Source organism: Aythya marila (assembly GCF_965140915.1).
Source record: "Aythya marila genome assembly, chromosome: 6".
Classification (NCBI taxonomy): domain Eukaryota; kingdom Metazoa; phylum Chordata; class Aves; order Anseriformes; family Anatidae; genus Aythya; species Aythya marila.
The window spans coordinates 13945520-13966288 of NC_139047.1; the positions used below are offsets into that span (position 1 = coordinate 13945520).

Genomic DNA, 20769 nt, shown 5'->3' on the forward strand with positions numbered 1-20769 from the left:
ATACTGAGCTCGTAAAGTCTAGCATGAACAGCAGAGGGGATACACTCTGCTCTTCTAGAACTTACGCTATTCTCCAATAAGAAATGTAAGGCTCCTGACAGTACTGTTATGCACCTTTTTCCCCTACTGCTTCACCTCCTTTGGCAAAAGCTTTTAGGTGACAGTTTGTGAGAAGTTAGGCTCTTTAGTACCATTGTTAAATACACCTTCCAAGATGCCTACAGTAAGGTAAGGCCTGGCTTAAAGAGAAACACGTATAAAACACTTCATTGTTTCTATTAGAAATTTTCTGGCCATTTTGAATCATCAAGTTTCCATATCGAGTTAAAAAACAAACAAACAAACAAAAAAAAACGCTTCAATGCTTTTAAAGATTAAGGCATAAAAAATATTAATCTATGTCTGGGATCCCAAAATTAACATTGTTCTCCACATCAAAATCACTGAACCCAGAGAGTTTTGAAAGACATTCTACCTGTAAGTGAAATTTCTCAGAATATTAAGTTAGCACTTTGAAAGTCCAATCTACAGTGAAATTTCAGAAACAAAAGCCTCCATAAGCCTTCATTTTTTCCTCTGCTCAAAAGATTTCCATTTACTTTTATCAATGTATTGTCACTTTGTTAGCTTAGGCTTTTAAAATTCATTTAAAAAAAAAATCTTAAGAGAAAAGGTTGCTTAAATACAGTATTGTGAGCTTTTTTTTTTATTATTATTTACATTATTTTACTAGAATTTCAACAACCTTATTTCAAATTACCTTGAAAAATGGAGTAGTTACTTTTAATAATAAATAATGAGTAGTTACTCATAGTAAGAATGAGTTACTGAAATGTCAGAAATGTAACATATTAGCTGCCACAACTTAAATTTTACGTATTTCATACATTAAAAGGTCACAATCATACTAAGATGCTAAAGAGCTACCTGCTCCATAATCTAGTAATATCTACTGTGTAGAGTTAGACTTAGATTACCGATTTTAAATAAGTCTGGTTATTCTTTTAACTTGCAAGAAAAAGACAACGGAACATGGTTAGGAGCCTTTATTGATATAGCAAACGAAGGTCTGAGTGACCATCCCTGCAGACACCAGCAAGCTCACCCATGCTGTAACAGTTCAGCTAAGTGTTACGTGCTGACTACAGAAAAGCTCCAGTCTGCGGTCAATTCACTACTTATGACTGGCAAGTTCATAGGAGACAAATTCCATAAGGGGATGAAGCAGATTTCTCCATCCTACTGCGTCACTGGACATAACTGATGGCTCTTACTATATTTCAACTCTTTGTGATAGCATACTTGTTTATATAATTAGCAGCAGAGAAGAATTTTAAAGCTGAACTTGCTCACTAAGACCATTTTGTAACTAAATCTGACAAAATATTTCTCATCAAACAAATATTAAAACCTGAAAATCTGCCAGATTAAACTGTTTGGATACGATCAACATGTCACATAACTTGAAAAAATTTTAACACAATTTTTTAAAATAAGTATAAATATTTATACAGAAGATCTGTATTTAGTGTTGTAATCTTCAGCCAAATAAGAAACACTGCATACAATCTATTTCTGGACAAAGATAAAGAAGGCAAGCAAGAACACATTCATCAGCCTTCAGACCAAATCAAAGTAATAATAAATTTTAAACCAATAGGATTTAATCAGTTGCATAAAAATAGTTTCAATAGTAATGATTTCCTTATTCAGGACCTAAATATAATCTAAAAACCCACAAATGATTATCAGCTTCCTTTTCAGTTCTTTGATTAATCTGGCATTTAGAAGGAAACAGAAAGTGACATAAATTGGCATTCTGTGTATGAACAGAGAACTAGAATATTTTATATTCTGAAGTTAATCATGTGTCTTCGAGTTTGAATGTCACTTGAGCAAAACAAGCACTTTCGAAAAAAGTTTTCTTACTAAGAGCCAAATGATTTTGCTTCCCTCTTTGGAGAGTATGTGGAATTTTGAATCATAATTAAAAGCAGGGCTATACATTTATATACTGTAATTTGCATTAGTGTTTTCTATATTTAAATATCAATATCCACTGAACAAAGTATTAATACAAAGTTATCAAGTCAAGTCATCATTTCAAGTCAGACTGACCAAAATGTTAATTTAGCCATGAGATATTATACCATGAGGTATTTAATGTGGTGCTAAAGACAATCCACTACAGTTGACACCCAAAGTAAAAAAGACTGAAGAAATCTTCTGCAGATTAGGCTTATCCCAATCAGAGTTACTGAACAGAAATTGTGCATTACATATAAACTGTGACAAAATAAATCGATTTTTTAAGAAGTAACCACCAAAATTAATAGGGAGAATGTATCATCTGGAACATCAGTATCATGGGATGAACCCACTTTTGAGTGCATTGAATGCAACTTCATTAAGTTCCTTGGATCAGTACACTTGATGTAAGTAACACCCAAAATTCAAATACTGTCTGCTCTTCTGACATCACCTCTTTCATGAAGATTAAGGGAACATCTGACATATGGATGGTAACAAAAACCACAACCAAAATATACCCTCAATTTCAATTTTACCGTAATATAAACAAATTCAGAAATATCTTCTAACTTTGCTTGGTTGTACAAATGCAGCCTAAGAATTTTGGCTGTTCCATCTCTGTTATGTATTTGGTAATGGTAATTTAGCACCCCACTTTAAGTAATAGTCCATTTTGTTCAAATTCCAAAGATAATCTGGCCTAACATCTCAGTCTGTATAAAACTCAGTTTCTCAAAAGAAAAAATTAAAAATGCCTTGACAGTCTCCCCAAAACATGCTTTAGAAAAACTGTGTGCCAAATAAACTGTATGCATGTAAAAAATGGAAAATCCAGTGAAGCCTGAGTGAAAGAATTTCTACCCATATCCTTATTCTGTGTTAGGCTCTTAAATAGTTGAAATACTTGTCAACTGGTACAAACCACTCAAGAACCATATACATACACACACAAGCACATTTACCACACATACACACAGAGGCATATATACATATACACAGCATATATACAGCATGCACACACACACAGAGTAACATAAGACATTTTCTGAGAAAATCAAACAAACAAACAAAAACCACTGAGTTGTCCATGGATTAACAAAAAGCATGTAGCAGAAGAAATCAAACTTCTCAGCTTATTTCTGAGGATGCAGTTGCATGGGATAACTGATGCAATCTAATAGCATACTATCACCAGAAGGGAAAATCCACCTGGCCACTTCCTTTGCACCTGTTTTGGAATTCATCTTACCACTCAGTAAGCCAGTTTGGCTCATTAAGATAGCAAAAAATTATTCACTTCTTTTGATGGTCCAGATCTCTACCAGCTTAGCAACCCTTTCAGCATCAACAAGTTAACAGATCTCAATCCATTCTGTGGACACAACTTCAACTTTTGGAGAACTGTATGATCATTCACACAACAGAAAAGAAAAAGTAGCCATCAAGAACATGGCACCCAGGTAAAACATTTTCTGAACAATAATAAAACACATCCATCCACTCTCATTGACCCACTGATGAAAACTGAAAATATATCTTACTACTTGTCTGTCCTGCTGTCGTGTTGCTTCCTATCACAGAATCACAGAATCACAGAATTTTCTAGGTTGGAAGAGACCTCAAGGTCATCGAGTCCAACCTCTGACCTAACGCTAACAGTCCCCACTAAACCATTTCCCTAAGCTCTACATCCAAACGTCTTTTAAAGACCTCCAGGGATGGTGACTCCACCACTTCCCTGGGCAGCCTGTTCCAGTGCCTCACAACCCTTTCGGTGAAGAAGTTCTTCCTAACATCTAACCTAAAACTCCCCTGGCTCAACTTAAGCCCATTCCCCCTCGTCCTGTCACCAGGCACGTGGGAGAACAGGCCAACCCCCACCTCGCTACAGCCTCCCTTGAGGTACCTATAAAGAGCGATAAGGTCGCCCCTGAGCCTCCTTTTCTCCAGGCTGAACAAGCCCAGCTCCCTCAGCCGCTCCTCGTAGGACTTGTTCTCCAGGCCCCTCACCAGCTTTGTCACCCTTCTCTGCACCCGCTCAAGCACCTCGATGTCCTTCTTGTAGCGAGGGGCCCAAAACTGAACACAGTACTCGAGGTGCGGCCTCACCAGAGCTGAGTACAGGGGGACGATCACCTCCCTAGCCCTGCTGGTCATACCGTTCCTGATACAAGCCAGGATGCCATTGGCCTTCTTGGCCACCTGAGCACACTGCTGGCTCATATTCAGCCGACTATCCACCATCACTCCCAGGTCCTTCTCTGCCTGGCAGCTCTCCAACCATTCCTCTCCCAGCCTGTAGCTCTGCTTGGGGTTATTGCGCCCCAGGTGCAGGACCCGGCACTTGGCCTTGTTGAACTTCGTGCAGTTGACCTCAGTCCATCGGTGCAGCCTATCCAGATCCTCCTGCAGAGCTTTCCTACCCTCAAGCAGATAGATTTCCTCTGTCATAATACTGCATCATCCCCAGAGTCTCTTCCAGATCTACATACTGTTTAACTATCTATTTCCTACCTTATACAGCTCCCACTTTCAAATGTCTTTCTGAATGCCACAATATATATACACACATACACACACACACATTTTTTTATATATACATATATATTTACATATTTAACATTATCATGTGGAGATCAAGAAACACTAGCAGCCAAAACGTCCTGGTTGAATAAGACAGAATATTCAGTCAGGAAACCTAACAATTCTCCTATAGTAGAAGGACAGAATGTGCTGTATCATTGCTCTTACTTTCTCTTTTTAACCCATCATGGGCATGTAAGCCTCCAATAAATCTATCATTTCATCCTCAGCCTATTCTGGCAGTCAAAACTCCCTCATCAGGAGTAGGACATGGGTTCTTTATAACAGTAGCTTAGTTTATTTTTAGCTCCTCAAAAAAAATGCAAACAATCGCAGGCATTCTCTAGCCATACATAAACTTGAAACATTAGTTTTACTCTGTTCACATCATTGCTAATTGAATTTTATTAAGAAAAGACACCTACGCTTTTGCCATCAGAGGCCAGTATGATAGCAACAATTAAAGTAAAAAGATGACAGATGACAAGTAGTGTTTTCCAGCTTCTGTTTCATGCTTTTTTCTCTCTTTTTTTTTTTCTTTTTAAATTTTGAGTGTCTGTAGCTATTTAATACCATACACAGTAAGTCACAAATAGGAACTGGAAAGTCTAATCAATTTGTTAACATAATTTTCTGTTGGTTTGTTTTTTCATCTACCTGCGCTTTTTACTTCATACACAAAATGGACCCACCCCAAACAATAAACTGTCGAAGATTACATTTAATCTCTTATCCTATGTAAAGTGTTCACACTACCACAAATACCAAATCACACAGACACCCATTCCTAGATTTAGTATGAGGAGAAATGCATCCTTCTGTTTTAAATGCAACTATTTTTCTTATTCACAGAACATCAGGTAAGTCACATGCAGTGAGAGTTTTATCTACTGTATAATTTCATGAACAGAGAACAAGAAATCAGGAAAAAGGTCTCACTTGTGAAATATGATTGATTGAAGATTCCATGCGTCGAAGCTGGGATGCTTGGATATCCAGCATTTGGAGAACATTGTTGGCCAAAGTGTTGATCAGATAGGCTACGCTTGCTAATGACTGGGTTGTGTAGGCTTTGGTTTCTTCTAGGGCTCGCTGCTTATCTGCCGACTGAAAGCAGAAATAAAAGGTTTATTCAGTAAAATCTATCACACAAACATTCTTGGAATGAACTCACTTTGCCTGTCTTTAAAGGACAATGAATTATAGAGTCCAACTAATTCTACATAAGTTATCATTTCTCCTCCTTTACATTTCTTCATTACACAAAATATATTAACTTCATATTTTAACAGTTTCAGTATTTTAAAAAAGGAATTACGCTAGTATACAACATGCTAATCTTTTCTAGAAATATTGGAAATGCAACTTCTTATACTGTGCCTTTGCAATGAACTTTAAAAGCACTCCAAAATACTTAATACTCTTTATGATTTTATATTCATGATTTGGTAGTTCATCCAATTCCTGTTACAGAATTTAGACTCCCTTCTAAACTTTGTACTTCAATGTGTACTCTCAAAAGAGCCTGCAAGGATCTGCCAAGTACCATATTCCTCTCCAATTATATAGACCTCATTATTGCCACAAACAGTCGTTAAAAATGGAAGCACTCAGTCACAGTGAATGAACTATAATTTTTCCCTGAAAGTGGTGGCTGAATTAAAAGATCAGAAGAATCACTGTTAAAAAGAACAAGTCTGTTTTCTTCTATTTTTCTAGTAGTAGAGCACTTAAAATACTTAGGCTACCAAGCCAGCAAATATACACTAGAAGAACATACGTTTACTTCAAAAAACATTAGAATTAATAAATTAAGAGGCTAGTTGTTAAGGTGTTTCTCCCATAAATAGTTAAACATTACTAGAACCTAATTCAGTATAAAGAAAACAGCATAAACCACTGGTAAAACACACAACTAAGATGCTAAGAGACTTTAGTTTCCAGTTTGCTAGACATTGTAATACACTCTGAATGTCACTTAGGTCATCTTTAGCCTCCTCACAGGCTGATGGTGCTGTTTCTAAAGTAACAGCTGACAAGTAGGTTCTGCTCCCACCTTCCTATTTTTCACACGGGTGCATATTGAGATTCAAGAAACACGCTTGTCCTAGAGAGGGAAAATAAAGCAATTCCCTCTCTTTCAGCATAAGCTGACTCTACCTTCTGTTTGACCACATGCACTCCAGGGCAGCACAGAAATTAAGTGTATCTTTACTACAGGAAAATCATTCTTGCAGCTAAAGATATTTCCTGAGACCTTGTACCAAGATCCTCAAAAGCAGGATTTTAAGAGAAAAAAACAACAACATGTAAACATAAGCATAGGACTCCATTAAATGCCCATATGAAAAATATTCAGTACTTTTCCTGTCCTGGCAGCATCTCCCGTATCCAGCCACAACAATGATTGGCCTCCTAGCATCCACTTTTGCAGGCCATGCAGCTGCCACTTTCCATTCTGCTTCCTAGATGGGAGGATAGCAGCAGTTGCTATTCATCATGCAAGAGCTCCTAAGGTGGTGCAGGAGGAGAAGGATACTGTAGAAGGCAAGCATTCTTGCCCAACTATGCAACAAAAGAAAACACCTCAGCAGAATAAGAAACTAAACATGTTAGGGGACAACTTCTCAGGCCACAATATGCTGATGTCCCACAGTCAAGGATGCTTATAAAGGCTTATATCTAGCTATAAAGACATCAGAAAAATATGGAGTCCGGACTCCATCTAAGAACTCCTGACTTTCAGCCAGCTGGGTAACATGCATTTTATAGAAAAAAGCTCCAAACGTAGCTTAAGGACTTCCAAATGGAGGAACACAACTCTCAGTCTTAGCTCTCACACCACTGGCATCTAAATGCACTCTCGCTCTCTTCGTAGCCTCAGCTCAGTCTCCAAATATCATTGCTACAGCAAGCATACACACCACAGGACACTTTCACAGCTATTCAAACACTTTCTGAATGGCAATAATAAAAATGACCAGAAGCTTGTCAGTTTTGCTCCGCAGCTGCTGTTGAAGTCTATTTATAGCAGCAGAAACTGCTGATTTACATTAGCACACTGTACATCCAGAATAGCTGAGTAGAAGCCAACAAGCACAATTTGTTTCATTAATAGCCAAAGAGTTGGAGAACAAAAGGAAGACAATCTATCATTTTAGAAATTAGGAGCCCCTGCTCCAGTTTTACTGCTTAAAGAAATATAAACATAAATCTACATTCAGAGCTAGTCTTTCACTGATGTACACACCTACCAGCTAAATTCAAGTTACCCCCATTTACACTAGTTCAACAAGGAACTGGCTTCTCATAAAACAGCAATCCTACAAACACACTGGGAACTGTTATTAGCATAAAAACCCTTTTGATTGAGAGGTCCAGTCTGGGTATTTGGCTGATAACCTGAACAAATATGATTTGCTCTGCATACCTTTATACAGAGCTGAAAATTCTCTGAAACAAACTTTGAAAGCTTTTTCTTGAACTCCCAGCTTCAACTTCTCAAGCAATGTTAGGAAGATAGTTGAACATCACAAGTAGATCATCTGCACAGCCTTAAGGAGTTCGGATCATTGATGTTTTCTGTTCCCACATTCTTCAGCAGCTCAGCATTAACGTTCTTCTCCACACAATACCCACACCAGGCGGTTCCCACTGAGTCACAAAGCAGCATGCTTTGCTGTTGCTCTCAGCTGTAAGACCATCATCTTAACACCACGAAGAGCTCACCTGGTGCTTCTGCCAGCCAAGGATGTTCCTGCTACTACTGGGAATGGCCACCTCTGCTGCAGCAGGAAGTGGTACCCCACACAATTGCACTTCTATATGCAAGTCCAAAGATGGACTTAGAGGGACACTAACTCTAACAAAACTCAGGAATGTATTGAACTCAGTACAAATGTTCACCTGAAAATATTTCTATTTTTTTTATACTAGATTGTATAACCCAAATTGCTCGCAGTAGAAAGGATGTGGAATTCAGTGGTCGGCATGACAGAGTTCAACAAGCTTTCGCTATTCAGAACAAAATGTGCCTTACCCATAATTAAATATTTTATACACATTTATTCAACTGCACAGATGGTATTTGCTTAGCCTACCCAAGTGCTTTCCAAGGACCTTTGGTAAGCTAGAAAAAATGATTGAGAAAAATGCTAGGCATCATTAATTTAATAATTATGCAAGAATCAAGCCAAAAAGTTACATAATTGACAGTAAAAAAAGAATAGCTTTGTTTTAAACAAACTACCTCATTAAATATGTACTTACTCAAGAATATTCCTTACTCCTTTCTTCACTACTAGAACTGCTCATTCCTAGTATTCCAGAGATCTTGAAAAAAATAATGCCACAGAACAATTAGAAAACTCCAGTATCTCCCTTTCAGATGTGCAGGAGGATCCTGCATACTGGAGGAATACAGGAGGAAATCCAGTTCACCTATTTTTCAGTATAACCAGAGCTCCAAAGTACTTGGATTTGGGGGGAGTTTTTCTTCTGTGTCAATTAGAATACTGTTATCTCTAAATAATTCATCCCTACATGTAAACAGTCTTCTCTACATATTGCTCATTTGTGCAATTATTGGTGTTATTATATCAGCAGGGAAAAGGCCTAGCTTGACCTCTTCATGACCCCATTTAAATGTTTATATATTTGTTTTAAGAACAAGGAGAGGTAGTAGTCATCTCACTCACTTACATGTACTCTATACCCTAACCATTATGAATTAATCAAATATTAAGAAACATAACCAAGCCATATTTCAGATGTGAATAGGAATCTCTTTCTCATACACAGGCTTCCGAAAACCCACTGACAGCTTTCTGTATTCAACAGCAACCACAAGCACCAAGATGCACTGGGACTAGTGGGTCCCATTTCTTGTAAGTTGTATGCCAAGTAATCAGTGGGACTGATTATTTGGCATACAACTTACAAGAAATGGGACCTCCAGAATTTGGAGACAGTATTTACTTTGCAATATTTTAACATGCCCTTATATGGATAGATAGCTCTAGTTAAAGTAACCTGCTTGACCAGCCTTTGTACCACCTAGTAAAAATGGAACATGTTAGTTTACTAGCGACTCATTTGCTTTTTTTTATTAGCAAACTACTCGCAGAAGAAACGGTGCAAGAATCAATGCTACAATTAAACTTGAGCCATGAGTGGACTGTCCACACACTGAAAGAGGTAGCAGGCATCTAAACCATCCCACATTGTAAATAACTGTTTAACCAAAAACTGTATTTCTTCACAATTGCATGAAGAGCCTCTGTAATCGACACCTAAACAAAAGCATTTAACTTGCTGCTCATTCAATGCGTTTTTCAATTGAAATACCTTTAAATGTGAAGTTACTGCAGTCAGCTCTTCTGAACACAAGTCAAAAAAAAAAAAAAAAGCAATTAGGACTACTCTCATAGTATTGTGAATTTTGAATATCCTAAATGTAATCAAACGCATCACCTTTTGAGCTCAGATCACACAGTAATGTAAGCACATCAATTTAAAAAGCTGTATAGGGAACTTTTGGCATTTAGGCTAAACGTAACCATTAGAGAAGATACCAGTTTTACAATTAAAAATGCATAAGCCCTATAATTAGATTCTACAATTTAAACAGGAAGCAATGAACTTAAAAAAGAAAAGCCATTTTCAAATGCAAGGTTACTTGCATTCATCGTATTCCACAGATATGAATATAAATATAAATAAGGTTATTTCCACTTTTATGAGTAAATTATGATGACAATTTAGCTTAACTTATCTGAATACTATTAAAAAAAAACATGCTAGCTGAGGAACATACTCCTATTTATACTTGTGAAACATCAGGCTGTTCTGTTTTTCAGATTACTAAAATACTAACAATGTACTAAGTGTTAGTGGAATTTCTAGATCATAAGTGTGACTTCTGAAACTTTAAGCCAGCTGAAACTCAGTATCAGTAAACCTTTGCAGTCAATATCAGGTGGTCATTCTCACTAAATTAGTCTTATCTTTTTACTGCAGTTGAATCATTAGGTATTTTCATTTCTGTGCTGGCCCTCTAAATGTAGGTTTGATTAGTAGCTAGGAAAACTACCTTTCAAAAAATATACACAAATCTAACTAGCCTCTGAAATGGAAAAACTTTTTTTTTTTTTTTTTAAATGCATACTGCATTCAAGGCTGCCAGTAAGGGCAAAACTAACCTACTGGTCTGAAATTTATGACAAGACTATCAGTCTACTGCACCCAGAAGAAAAAGGTAACAAATGATAGCAGTGGTCGAGCACAACTTGCCCAACTAGCATCTAATCACTTACACCACTGTTTTCATGCTGCCAGCATCATTGCAATAAATCTGTCATCTGCTTCCCTTAAATAACACCAGGATCAAATTTAGGATTTTATTTTCCCACAGATACAAGCACTGAAGACCGTTTTTCACATGCAAATGTCCTGCTCTCATCAAAACTAGCAACTTCCTATTCTTTGAAAACAGAGCCAAAGTCCTGTTTATGCCCAAAAAAAAAAAAAAAAAAAAAACCTAGACAAGGTTATAATAAAGGTTGTTCAACACATAAATAATATAGTTTAAAATGATTTATCACTAGAAACTGAACAGCCTGCTAGCATCCAAATACATCTGCATCTGAAGTGTAGCTAACATGAAGTTACATTAATAGTAATTCATCACTGGTTTACAGCATCAAATGTAGCTCTTCCTTGAGAAGTGACCAGCAATGACAGAAATCTATTCTCCACGAGTATTTAAGGCTGTCACTGTTTATTTTGTTAATCAGTGGATTCTTCACCTCACTGTTAGCTCTTTGGCAATAACGCAGCTGAAAGAAGTGGATAATTTTCTATTTCATTCATCAATGTAATTATTAGAGTTCCAAAAACAAGGCCAACTTCAGCTTTAATATCAGTAAGCTAATCAAATTTGTGGCCATAAGAGACTACTCCAATACAGATGTGCTGAATGAAGGACCTCAGAAAGAAAGAGCAAAGATCCAGAGACTTATCGCTACTGTTTCACGCACCTGCTGTTCTACAGCTCTTCACTCACTGAGGAAGCTTTACTTTTCACTGAGTGTGCAAGTAAGGATCATTGATGCACTTCAACTCATATTTGATTTTACAGCTACTTGATAACAATTAAACGTCATTACGCCATTTGCAAAAGTCACTTTTCAGAATCCAAGTGGCCTTCAGAAGCCAGAACAAGCTACAATCATACAATAATTACACTCCACTATACAAACAGTATTATTCACACCATTTTCTCCTTAACACTATCAGAGGAACAGATTTATTTTTTTCTCTCAAGAAATCTAACAAAATCTACCCTACGAAGGATGTCTATCTCAGCTCCCCCAAAATGCAACATTTGAGTTATTGCCCAACTTTGTCAGTTTCTCCATCCAAGTATAACTTCTCAGATCACTTCAGTACATAGCAACGACAGAGGCCAACTAACAGCTTTCATTTCAAATCACAGGCAGAGTTAGCTGTGGCAATAGAAGAAGGTTCTGCTTCCAAGCGTCCACTGCCAGACACTGCAACCTCATAGCAAGAAAAGCTAAGTAGGACACACAGCCGCATCATCCATCATCATAGTTTACAGCCTATATACAAACATAATTAGTCCGATGGCAGGACAGCCTGTAATTGCCGAAGAGTAACTACAGCATGTAAGGGGATGATATGCACCCTGTTCAGCCAGCAGCTCCCAAAAGAGAGGTAATCAAACAGGTGGAGATGCCAGCCACATCACTCAGCACAGCTATATCAGCCTGCCATTGGCCTATTCTTTCTGCAGTCCCATGTCTTTGGGCAGCACAGAAAGGAGTCCCGTGGCCCCAGGAACACAGGCCACTGGGCAGCCTTTGCTGTCTGCCCCAACAACCGTGGCTGTGCCATGCCCCAAACTCTGCCTGCATTGTCAAAACAACTAATGCAAGGCCCTCAGTGGACTTCCACTGTCCCGACCTCCTCACGCTGGCAGCCCCCCCTATGTTATCATTCTGTAAGTTAATGTATTTTAAATTAGCTACTTTTGATAACTGATAACCATGCAGCTACCAAGTAACAGGAATCTGCCAATTCAGAGATAGAGAAGAAGGCCCCTTAAACCAACCAGGGGCCAGGGATTGGCATAATCATCTTCATTTTCTAGGAAATTACCCTGCTTGGCTTACACAGCCCCCTTCACAATAATCAGTTAATCATTTGAAAATCATCTGAAATGATTCTTATTTGGTGCTTTTTAAAGCTGCTGCCAGTTCAGACATACTGAAAGGAACAGGTTCGGATACATAACCTGACAGAACAAAAAATATATATATTTTATTTCATATAAGAACGTAGAGATCAGAAAAGAAACCTCAAAAAAAGAAACCTTCACACAACAGTAGCAGCATACAACATACTTCTGTGAGGTGACAGAGCCCCTGGCAGCATACTGACCCTCCCACACCTAGAGATTTATGCTCAAACAAGCAGAGCCTCAAAGAGATCCAGTGGCAGCTGATCAACACTAAACATGGGAACTGAGAAATCTGAAGAGGTTTCCCTGCATCGGCCCAGGAAAGGTTCCCCAATCTCTCCCCTCACTCCAACCATGGAGCATGCTCCTCTCTCTCTCAAGAAGAGGGGACAGCCCTTACTGCCTACTGTAGAACTAGCTAAACGCCAAAGTCTCCAATTCCTCCACCGCTACATCACCAAGTATGCCAGAGCCTTATCACCCAAGATGCACGTTCGCACCTCATTACATGACCAGACACAAATACTTTTGTCTGACTGAAAAATCACAGCAGTCCCCACAGCTCACAGGCCTTTTCCCTTGCTTTCAGCAGAACACACAGAGCACAGGTCAATTTGTTCATGATGCCCACAGTCAGCCTGCTGAAAGGTGACCTCTGCTGTACCGCTCCGCTGAAGGTGGTGGTGACACCCGGTGCTAAACAGGCATCAATGAACCAGGCAGAGCGCCCAATTACACAAACTACCATTCCCAACATAAAGAAGTGGCAGGAAGTCAGGAAAAGTTCACGCTAAGAACTGCTGAACAAAACCGGAGCCTTCCTATTCAACAGATTTGTTTCTTGTGTGCCCTGAGAGCTGCATCTGCTCACTTTTCTGGCATGGAATGTTTTTCCAACCTTTTGCTCCTGTTACCATAGCACTGGACAAAACACAATATTGGCGGAGAGTGGGATTCCAGCCTCTTATGCAGCAACCTTTGTTAGCTGAGCTCTAGATCTCTGCTCTGCAGCCCTTGAGGAATTGCTGAACAACCGATAATCTGAAAGTCATCTCCTCCAGAGAGGAGGAGCCCCAGTCTTAAATCCCAAAAGGTAAATTGCTAGAAATAAGCATTTTTCAAAAGTTCTTCAATTTGTTCATGTTTTTAAGGGTTGCCAGCACACAAGAACCAGAGAGCTGCAGTAGAGTTTTCATTTTAATCAGACTCAAACTTTGCTATGTTTCTACAATTTAAGAATCATAAAAAATTAGCAGAGAAAAACAGAACAAATAAATGCAGGCACTGTAAGTAGCAGTTATCCTCTTTCTTCCAATTTAACTAGCAGTTTTGGTCCATTTACTTCAAATTTAGAAGTAAACCTTCTGTCAATTGCTATGTAGCTCCAGAATAGCACGCAAAGTGCTGTTCAACCTGCTGCATATAACTTAACCCCACAGCATCAAGTTTTCTGTAATTCTTTCCACCGAAATCTGTATTTTAGACACAGATTTTCCTAAGCATGACCTACTTTCACACTAATTACAGCGCTTCTTGCCCAGAGACTGTTCTATGTCAGCGGTAACTCCATTTTTTAAAGCAATATAATGACCTATTAAATGCAATCAAAGAATGTGCATTTAATCTCCCATGTTAACTATAGTAAAACCATAATACAGTCATCTCCAAACAATTCAAATACTAGTTCCTTCTGCAAATTACACAATTACTTATTTTAGGAATAAACAAATATCACAACGAAGTATGAAAACGCAATATGCCTAACAAACAAATCTAGCTTGGGCAAAGTTTTTTTCCACATACAGTAATTTTTACATTTCCCAGCTCAGAAAACACAGTGATTCCCTTGCAGGTCACAGAGCCATTTCAGAATTCCTCTCTAGCAATACATGTATGTAGAAATTTCTTGCTGCTAAAGAAAAGCTAGAACTTGAAAGATGTAAACCTAGCAGCAGTAAGGGTCTTCCTGCTCAGCTATAAAAGACCATGGTTCCGAATGCTAAGTCTGGATGAGCATGAAGAGATTATATTTTTCTGAAAATTCATTCAGAACAATACCAAGGATTTCATACAGTGAATGTGTAAGACTGCTGTAAATTTAATAATGGTTACTCAGCGTTAATGAACTTCAGAAACCCCTGACCCACACATACCTATTCTTACATTTGAGTGTACAAAACACTTCAGATTGGTTTTAAGATTAAATACATTAGCCAAGTTTACTTCTACCAAAAATATGAAGACATATAAATTCTACAAGGAGTTAGTTTGATTTCAGGAAGCCTACTGAAGGGCAAGAAGCACATCAACACTTCAATGTAGTTGCTACTGTGGTAATTCTATTATTTCTTTATTTATTTATTCTATTTATTTATTCTATTTATTTATTCTATTTATTTATTTATTATTTATTCTATTATATAAAACATAAGATAAAATATTTTGGTGAAATAATAAACTTTCTGAGTACAACAGTGAATGACAGATCAGAGAGTTGACTAAGTATAGCAAAAGGGCTGAAATGGACATTTTTCCAGCTTTTTGTGTCTTAACAGTTTGGCATAACCTACTAGTTCAACAGAAAGCATTCAGTTACCGTTCTGTCTAAACACTCCACAGTTGTTTAATTTTTCTTAATCAGGACTGTTTATTTTGGCTGAACCCCAAAACTATTGTTTGAACGACTGTGCTAAGTGACTCACTGGTCATGTTAATTCTGCACACTTGAAGAATTTTCAGTAATTATTAAAATTACTGAAAAATATTCTGATGTATTTTCTGAATGAAATTTAGAAAATAATTATATAAAATCACAGCTATAAATGAAAACCTATGGAAAGAAAAAGGAGAAACTTGGAGGAAGGAAAGAATATCTGACCTAAAGCTAGCGCTTTTCGTAAGAATATGCCACTGAAGTGTATGCTTTTATTGGTACAGGTTTGACTGCTCTATTGCTTATGCTCCAGATAGGTATTCTTCTATATCTCCATAGTCTGCTATTCGTACTTAAATTACAATAATTGATGATAGTAATTCTATGTTACAAGATGCGCACAATACCTTCAAGTTGTAAAATTCAACCCTGTATTCAAAGGAAAATAAAAAACAACAGCAACATAAAAAAGTGCTTAAGAAAAGCACAGTATTGGTATTAACTGGTAGACAAAATACTAGAAATGGATGCCTCAGTGGAACTTCCATGAATTCTACGTGGTTGTTTTTACTTATGTGCACAGACAGTTGATTATGTACCAAATACCAACACCACAGGAGGTTAGTAAAATTATTATGTCTAACCCCATGAGAATTGCATGATAAGGTTCCTTGAAAAAACACAATTTCAACAATACCCCGGATAACATCTGGAAGCAAATTTCTGTGCAGGACCTTGTAGAGGCAACAGCTACAGAATATAGTTCCTGACATTCCTGACAAAGAATCAGACAAATGAGTTATTTGAGATCAGCACAAAGTTCTGAAGCCCTGAAGTTCCACCAAGTCTGTCACAAAAAGAGTTGGTCATCCCAAAAATTGGAAGGGTACTTGAGAAAAGGACAGATGAATGAGCAGACAAGGCCTCTGAATACAGCATCAAGCACCTGCGCTGCCCAAAGATTAGCAGCTGACCATCTTTGCACATTTACTGATTATGTTCCAGACAACCACTTTGAATAAAGTATGTTGTGTTTTTTTTTACCACAAAAGAAGTCACAGGGACCATTTTATTTCCTCAAAACAGAAGAGAGACTTCTACCAGGCCTTTTAGATTTGTCCAGGTGCTAAGTTTTGCATGTACCAGTGCTATTCTGTCCAAGACCTTTTTAAATATGCATTAATCACTCTTGTACCAACAAGAATATATCTTTTAAAGCTACGGAACACCATTTATTTTCTCCAATCAATATTTATACAGCAGAAAGAATTCATATTGGACAGACAAGACACCATCTGTCACACACATCTTGGCAGAAGCTAAAAATGTACAGCTATTTTTCCCCTACAACAGCCACATCCATAGTCCAATTAAACTTAAGCTCAGAACTTCCACGAAATAAAACAATCTTTTATTATCCTCATCTAACAAAATTCCTACTAATGAATTCTTGCAGGTACAGTAGTCTTAAAAGTCAGTTTTTACACACAGGTTTCAAAGAAGAGCCAGATACAGACTATAGGTGCCTCAAATAAGGGAAAACAATTCTTTCCTGCTATACAATCTAAATCGGGTCACAAATACTTCAGTAAAAGAACAACTTTAATCCCACAGATAAGAATTATTATCCTATTCCCTGTATGCGCCAAATTTCACCATATCCAGTACCAGCAATACCATATAATTTTATTCATTCTGGTAGCTCTCATAATGGCAAGAGCTCTCAACCATAAACCACATCACTAAGGATTATGTGCAGTATTGAAGCCAACCTGCTTGAACTGCACCCACAGCATGCCTGCAACTTAAAAGCATGTCTCTTGACCTTTTTCCCCACAGCTGAAAGCCAACGAAGAAGCGTCTCTGGCTCAGGAACTAGCCAAGACAAATATGGTAAACCAATTCGGAGATTGCATTCAGAAGTGCTACCACTTAGATTTAGATACCTGTAATAATCCCACGTAAGAGTTTCCTTAGCTTCAGTAGAACAAAGGAAATAATAGTCATTAAAAGGAAGGATACAAACAGTAAAAGCTAGACTGCCCTGACACCTCCGGAGACATAAAGAAACAACACGCAGGAAGTTCAACACAAAAGCACAATAACACGGAACAGACTTTTAGTCAGTCAGCAGAATCTTTTTCCTGCAGTACTGAGAGCATATCTCTGTGCTTGGATAAATTTGGGCTTAAGGAAAACCCCTTCTCTTCACCCTCAACACCTTTTACTCTGTAACCCACAGCACTACAAATGCCCATGGGCAATCCAGTGGAAACCTCCACACAGTGAGCTACCATGTTGGAGACAGCATAGCTCATGTCCTCCAAGCCAAATCCAATGGCCACCAGGCAACCAAGTACTCATCCCAGCTGGGCAGCTCTGTGCCATAGCCAGTCCGACATGAGCAACAAGCCAAGCTCAAATACCAAACACCAGTCCTCTGCATCACCACCACTTTGTTCATTACTGATACAGGGTTTTCCAGCAATGTCACAGTTTAAAAGAAAACACAAAATGGTGAAGCTCTTTTCAGTGTATCTTAATGTAGTGACCAGTTACATCATCATGCTTAGCATAGTTATGCTACATTGAAATTATAGAAATTAAAGTTTATGGCACACAAATAGAAAATGATGCTGCAAACTAGTAAAAGACCGCAGTACTCCTCTCAGCAGTTTTGTTACAGGAAATGAGAAATCCCCACCTTTGATTTTACCTTCACCATCATTCTCATACAGAAAGAGTTCTGAAGTTGCTTACTCACCCATTTCAACAACATTATTGTTCTGATAGTTCTGAGCTCTCTCTTATCACAAGAATAGAAACGTCAGGGAGTGCAACCACACAAGAAATAACATTTCAAATGCTGAATACCTTTTAATTTTACAAAAGGTTCTCTTGCCTTGCATTCTTTCATTTTTTTGGATGTTAATTCATTTGTTTTCAAGTTGTCCTAATAGGTTGTTACAACAGTAGATTCAGCAAGTTCTACTACCATCAGAAAAAAAAAAAAAAAGAGCTTTTCTCAATACCCTAATGAATTAAACTGCTGCACAAAAGGCCTTTTCATTTGACAAGATATGTTTAAATAATATCATCTCTCTACCCATCTAGTTATGCCAATAAATAAACCTACCCTGGAAAGAAGAGTTTCATGTTATGATTGATAGGGAGACTTTAAGAGAGAGGCACAGAGGGAGAGGAAATTTCCAAGCTGCTTTGTAGTCAAGCAATTCTCTTATTCATTTTGCAGGATGCCCAGCCAACTGCATAACCTCTAATTCTGCACCTCCCAGACACTGACAATTGGCTTTTTTGTAACACTCGCTATCTTCCAATCCTCTGTAAGATTGTCCCTAAAACACAGGAAATACCATCCTTTTTCCCCCCTATGTTCCCCAGAAGAAACATATGAAAACAATTCTTAAAGGACTATGTCCAAACACAGGCTTACGTGCATATAAAACCCAGTCCAAAAAAATGAAAAAAGCTCCTTCCACTCTGTTTGTAAACAAATGTGGTACTTACCCAGATTAGTAAAGTATAAGGTCTAAAGAGGAAAAGCGTCTAATCAGAGCTGTATTACTTAAAAATGAAAGAATTAGGTAAAAAAAAAAAAGCTGACTGCTCAAGTTATGGCTGCTCAAGTTGTGATTTGGCTTGTGAAGAGGCACATAGTTAAGAGAATGGTATCCCGGAGGACTCTGTGTTTAGTCAAAAAAAGGAGGGGGGGTGGGAACGACATTTTGACAAACTAATACTATACATAACAAACCAAAAAAATATATAATATATAATATATATTATATTTTATATAATATAATATAATAACTGTGCAGTACACCTCCAAATTGATTCCAGAACCTCAGATCTGAAATGGGTGCTCAAAGCCCCATCCTACCTGGCCTTGAATGCTTCCAGAAATGGGGCATTCACAGCTTCTCTGGGCAACCTGTTCCAGCGCCTCACCACCCTCTGAGAGAATAATTTCTTCATGATGTCTAATCTAAATCTACCCTCTTCCAGTTTAAAGCCATCCCCCCTTGTCCTATCACTCCACTAGCTGACAAAGGGTCCCTTCTCCAGCTTTCCCCATAGGCTCCCTTTAGGTACTGGAAGGCAGCTGTAAGGTCTTCCTACAGCCTTCTCTTCTTAGGGTTGCTCTCAACCTGTTCTCTACTCAGGCTGTATTTGGGCTTGGGATTGTCCCAACCCACGTGCAGGACCTTGAACTTGGTCTTGCTGAACCTCGTGAGCTTTGCATGAGCCCATCTCTCAAGCCTGTCAAGGTCCCTCTGAAATTATGACTAAAATCAATGTAAATATCCTATATGTATAATATCCTCTATGTATATCCTATAAGCAAAATTTAAATTTTAAGCAAATCACAATACGGTAAGGATTTAAAGTAGTTCTGTTAACTCATATCAACAAGTCTCTTAGTGACTGCAGAAGTGTCCTCAAGCTGGAGATGGTTTAAAGTAACTTATCACCACCAGATAATTGTAACAGAAATCCACAGTCCGCAGGTAACTTTTTCTGTTATCCAGACTTGTTGATTTATACGCATGCCCATCAGATACGAATGGATTAGAGTGGACAGTGCAAAATACTTTAATATATATGGGCAAAAAAATCCATCATGGACAAATTCAAAACAAATGCAAGGCAAAAACATACAAAACCAGAAAATAAAACTGCTTATATCCTTATCATTTCTTCAAAACATCTCTTTAGCCTTTTTGGAATCCCATTAAACACTGAGCCTGAACTCATAGCAATAATTCCAAAGATTACATTAAGAAGTATTACCAAACTCAAGCAGCATTATCAAACTAAATTGAGAATCCTTGTACCTTGGTTCAAGAAAAATGGAAAACTAGTGTACATTGTTCACACTCTTCACAACATTACTTGCATATTATTTTAATTACAGTCTTTAATTTATTATCTATCAAAAACTACTGCCCCATTTTCCAGGTCCTACTCATACATGCATTAATCGATATATCTGATGTCTGTCAACCACCTCGGTCTCCAATTTTGCTGTTACTGGTGTGATAAGAAGTTGGCTTTTGTTTTCACTAGTTCCCCTAATGGATGTATTTATAAAAAATGACAATGACTGTAAACTTTTCATAATGGCATGCTAACTAGACAGGCTCACCAATGACCAGGTAAGGACCAGACCTGGCACTAGGATATAGAAAGAACTGGATTCAAAAAGATGCTAGATGAA

The 20769-nt window shown here is 37.8% G+C and overlaps 1 protein-coding gene across 4 annotated transcripts in view; it reads right to left on the reverse strand.

The window, feature by feature from the left end:
• Positions 1 to 20769, reverse strand: part of ABI2 (abl interactor 2) — a 59375-nt gene that overhangs the window by 31243 nt on the left and 7363 nt on the right. For all 4 annotated transcript variants that reach the window (XM_082763764.1, XM_082763763.1, XM_082763762.1 and 1 more), the window contains exon 2: positions 5554 to 5721. In XM_082763764.1, the coding sequence (XP_082619890.1) occupies positions 5554 to 5721 (168 nt within the window). The remainder of the gene's footprint in view (positions 1 to 5553; positions 5722 to 20769) is intronic.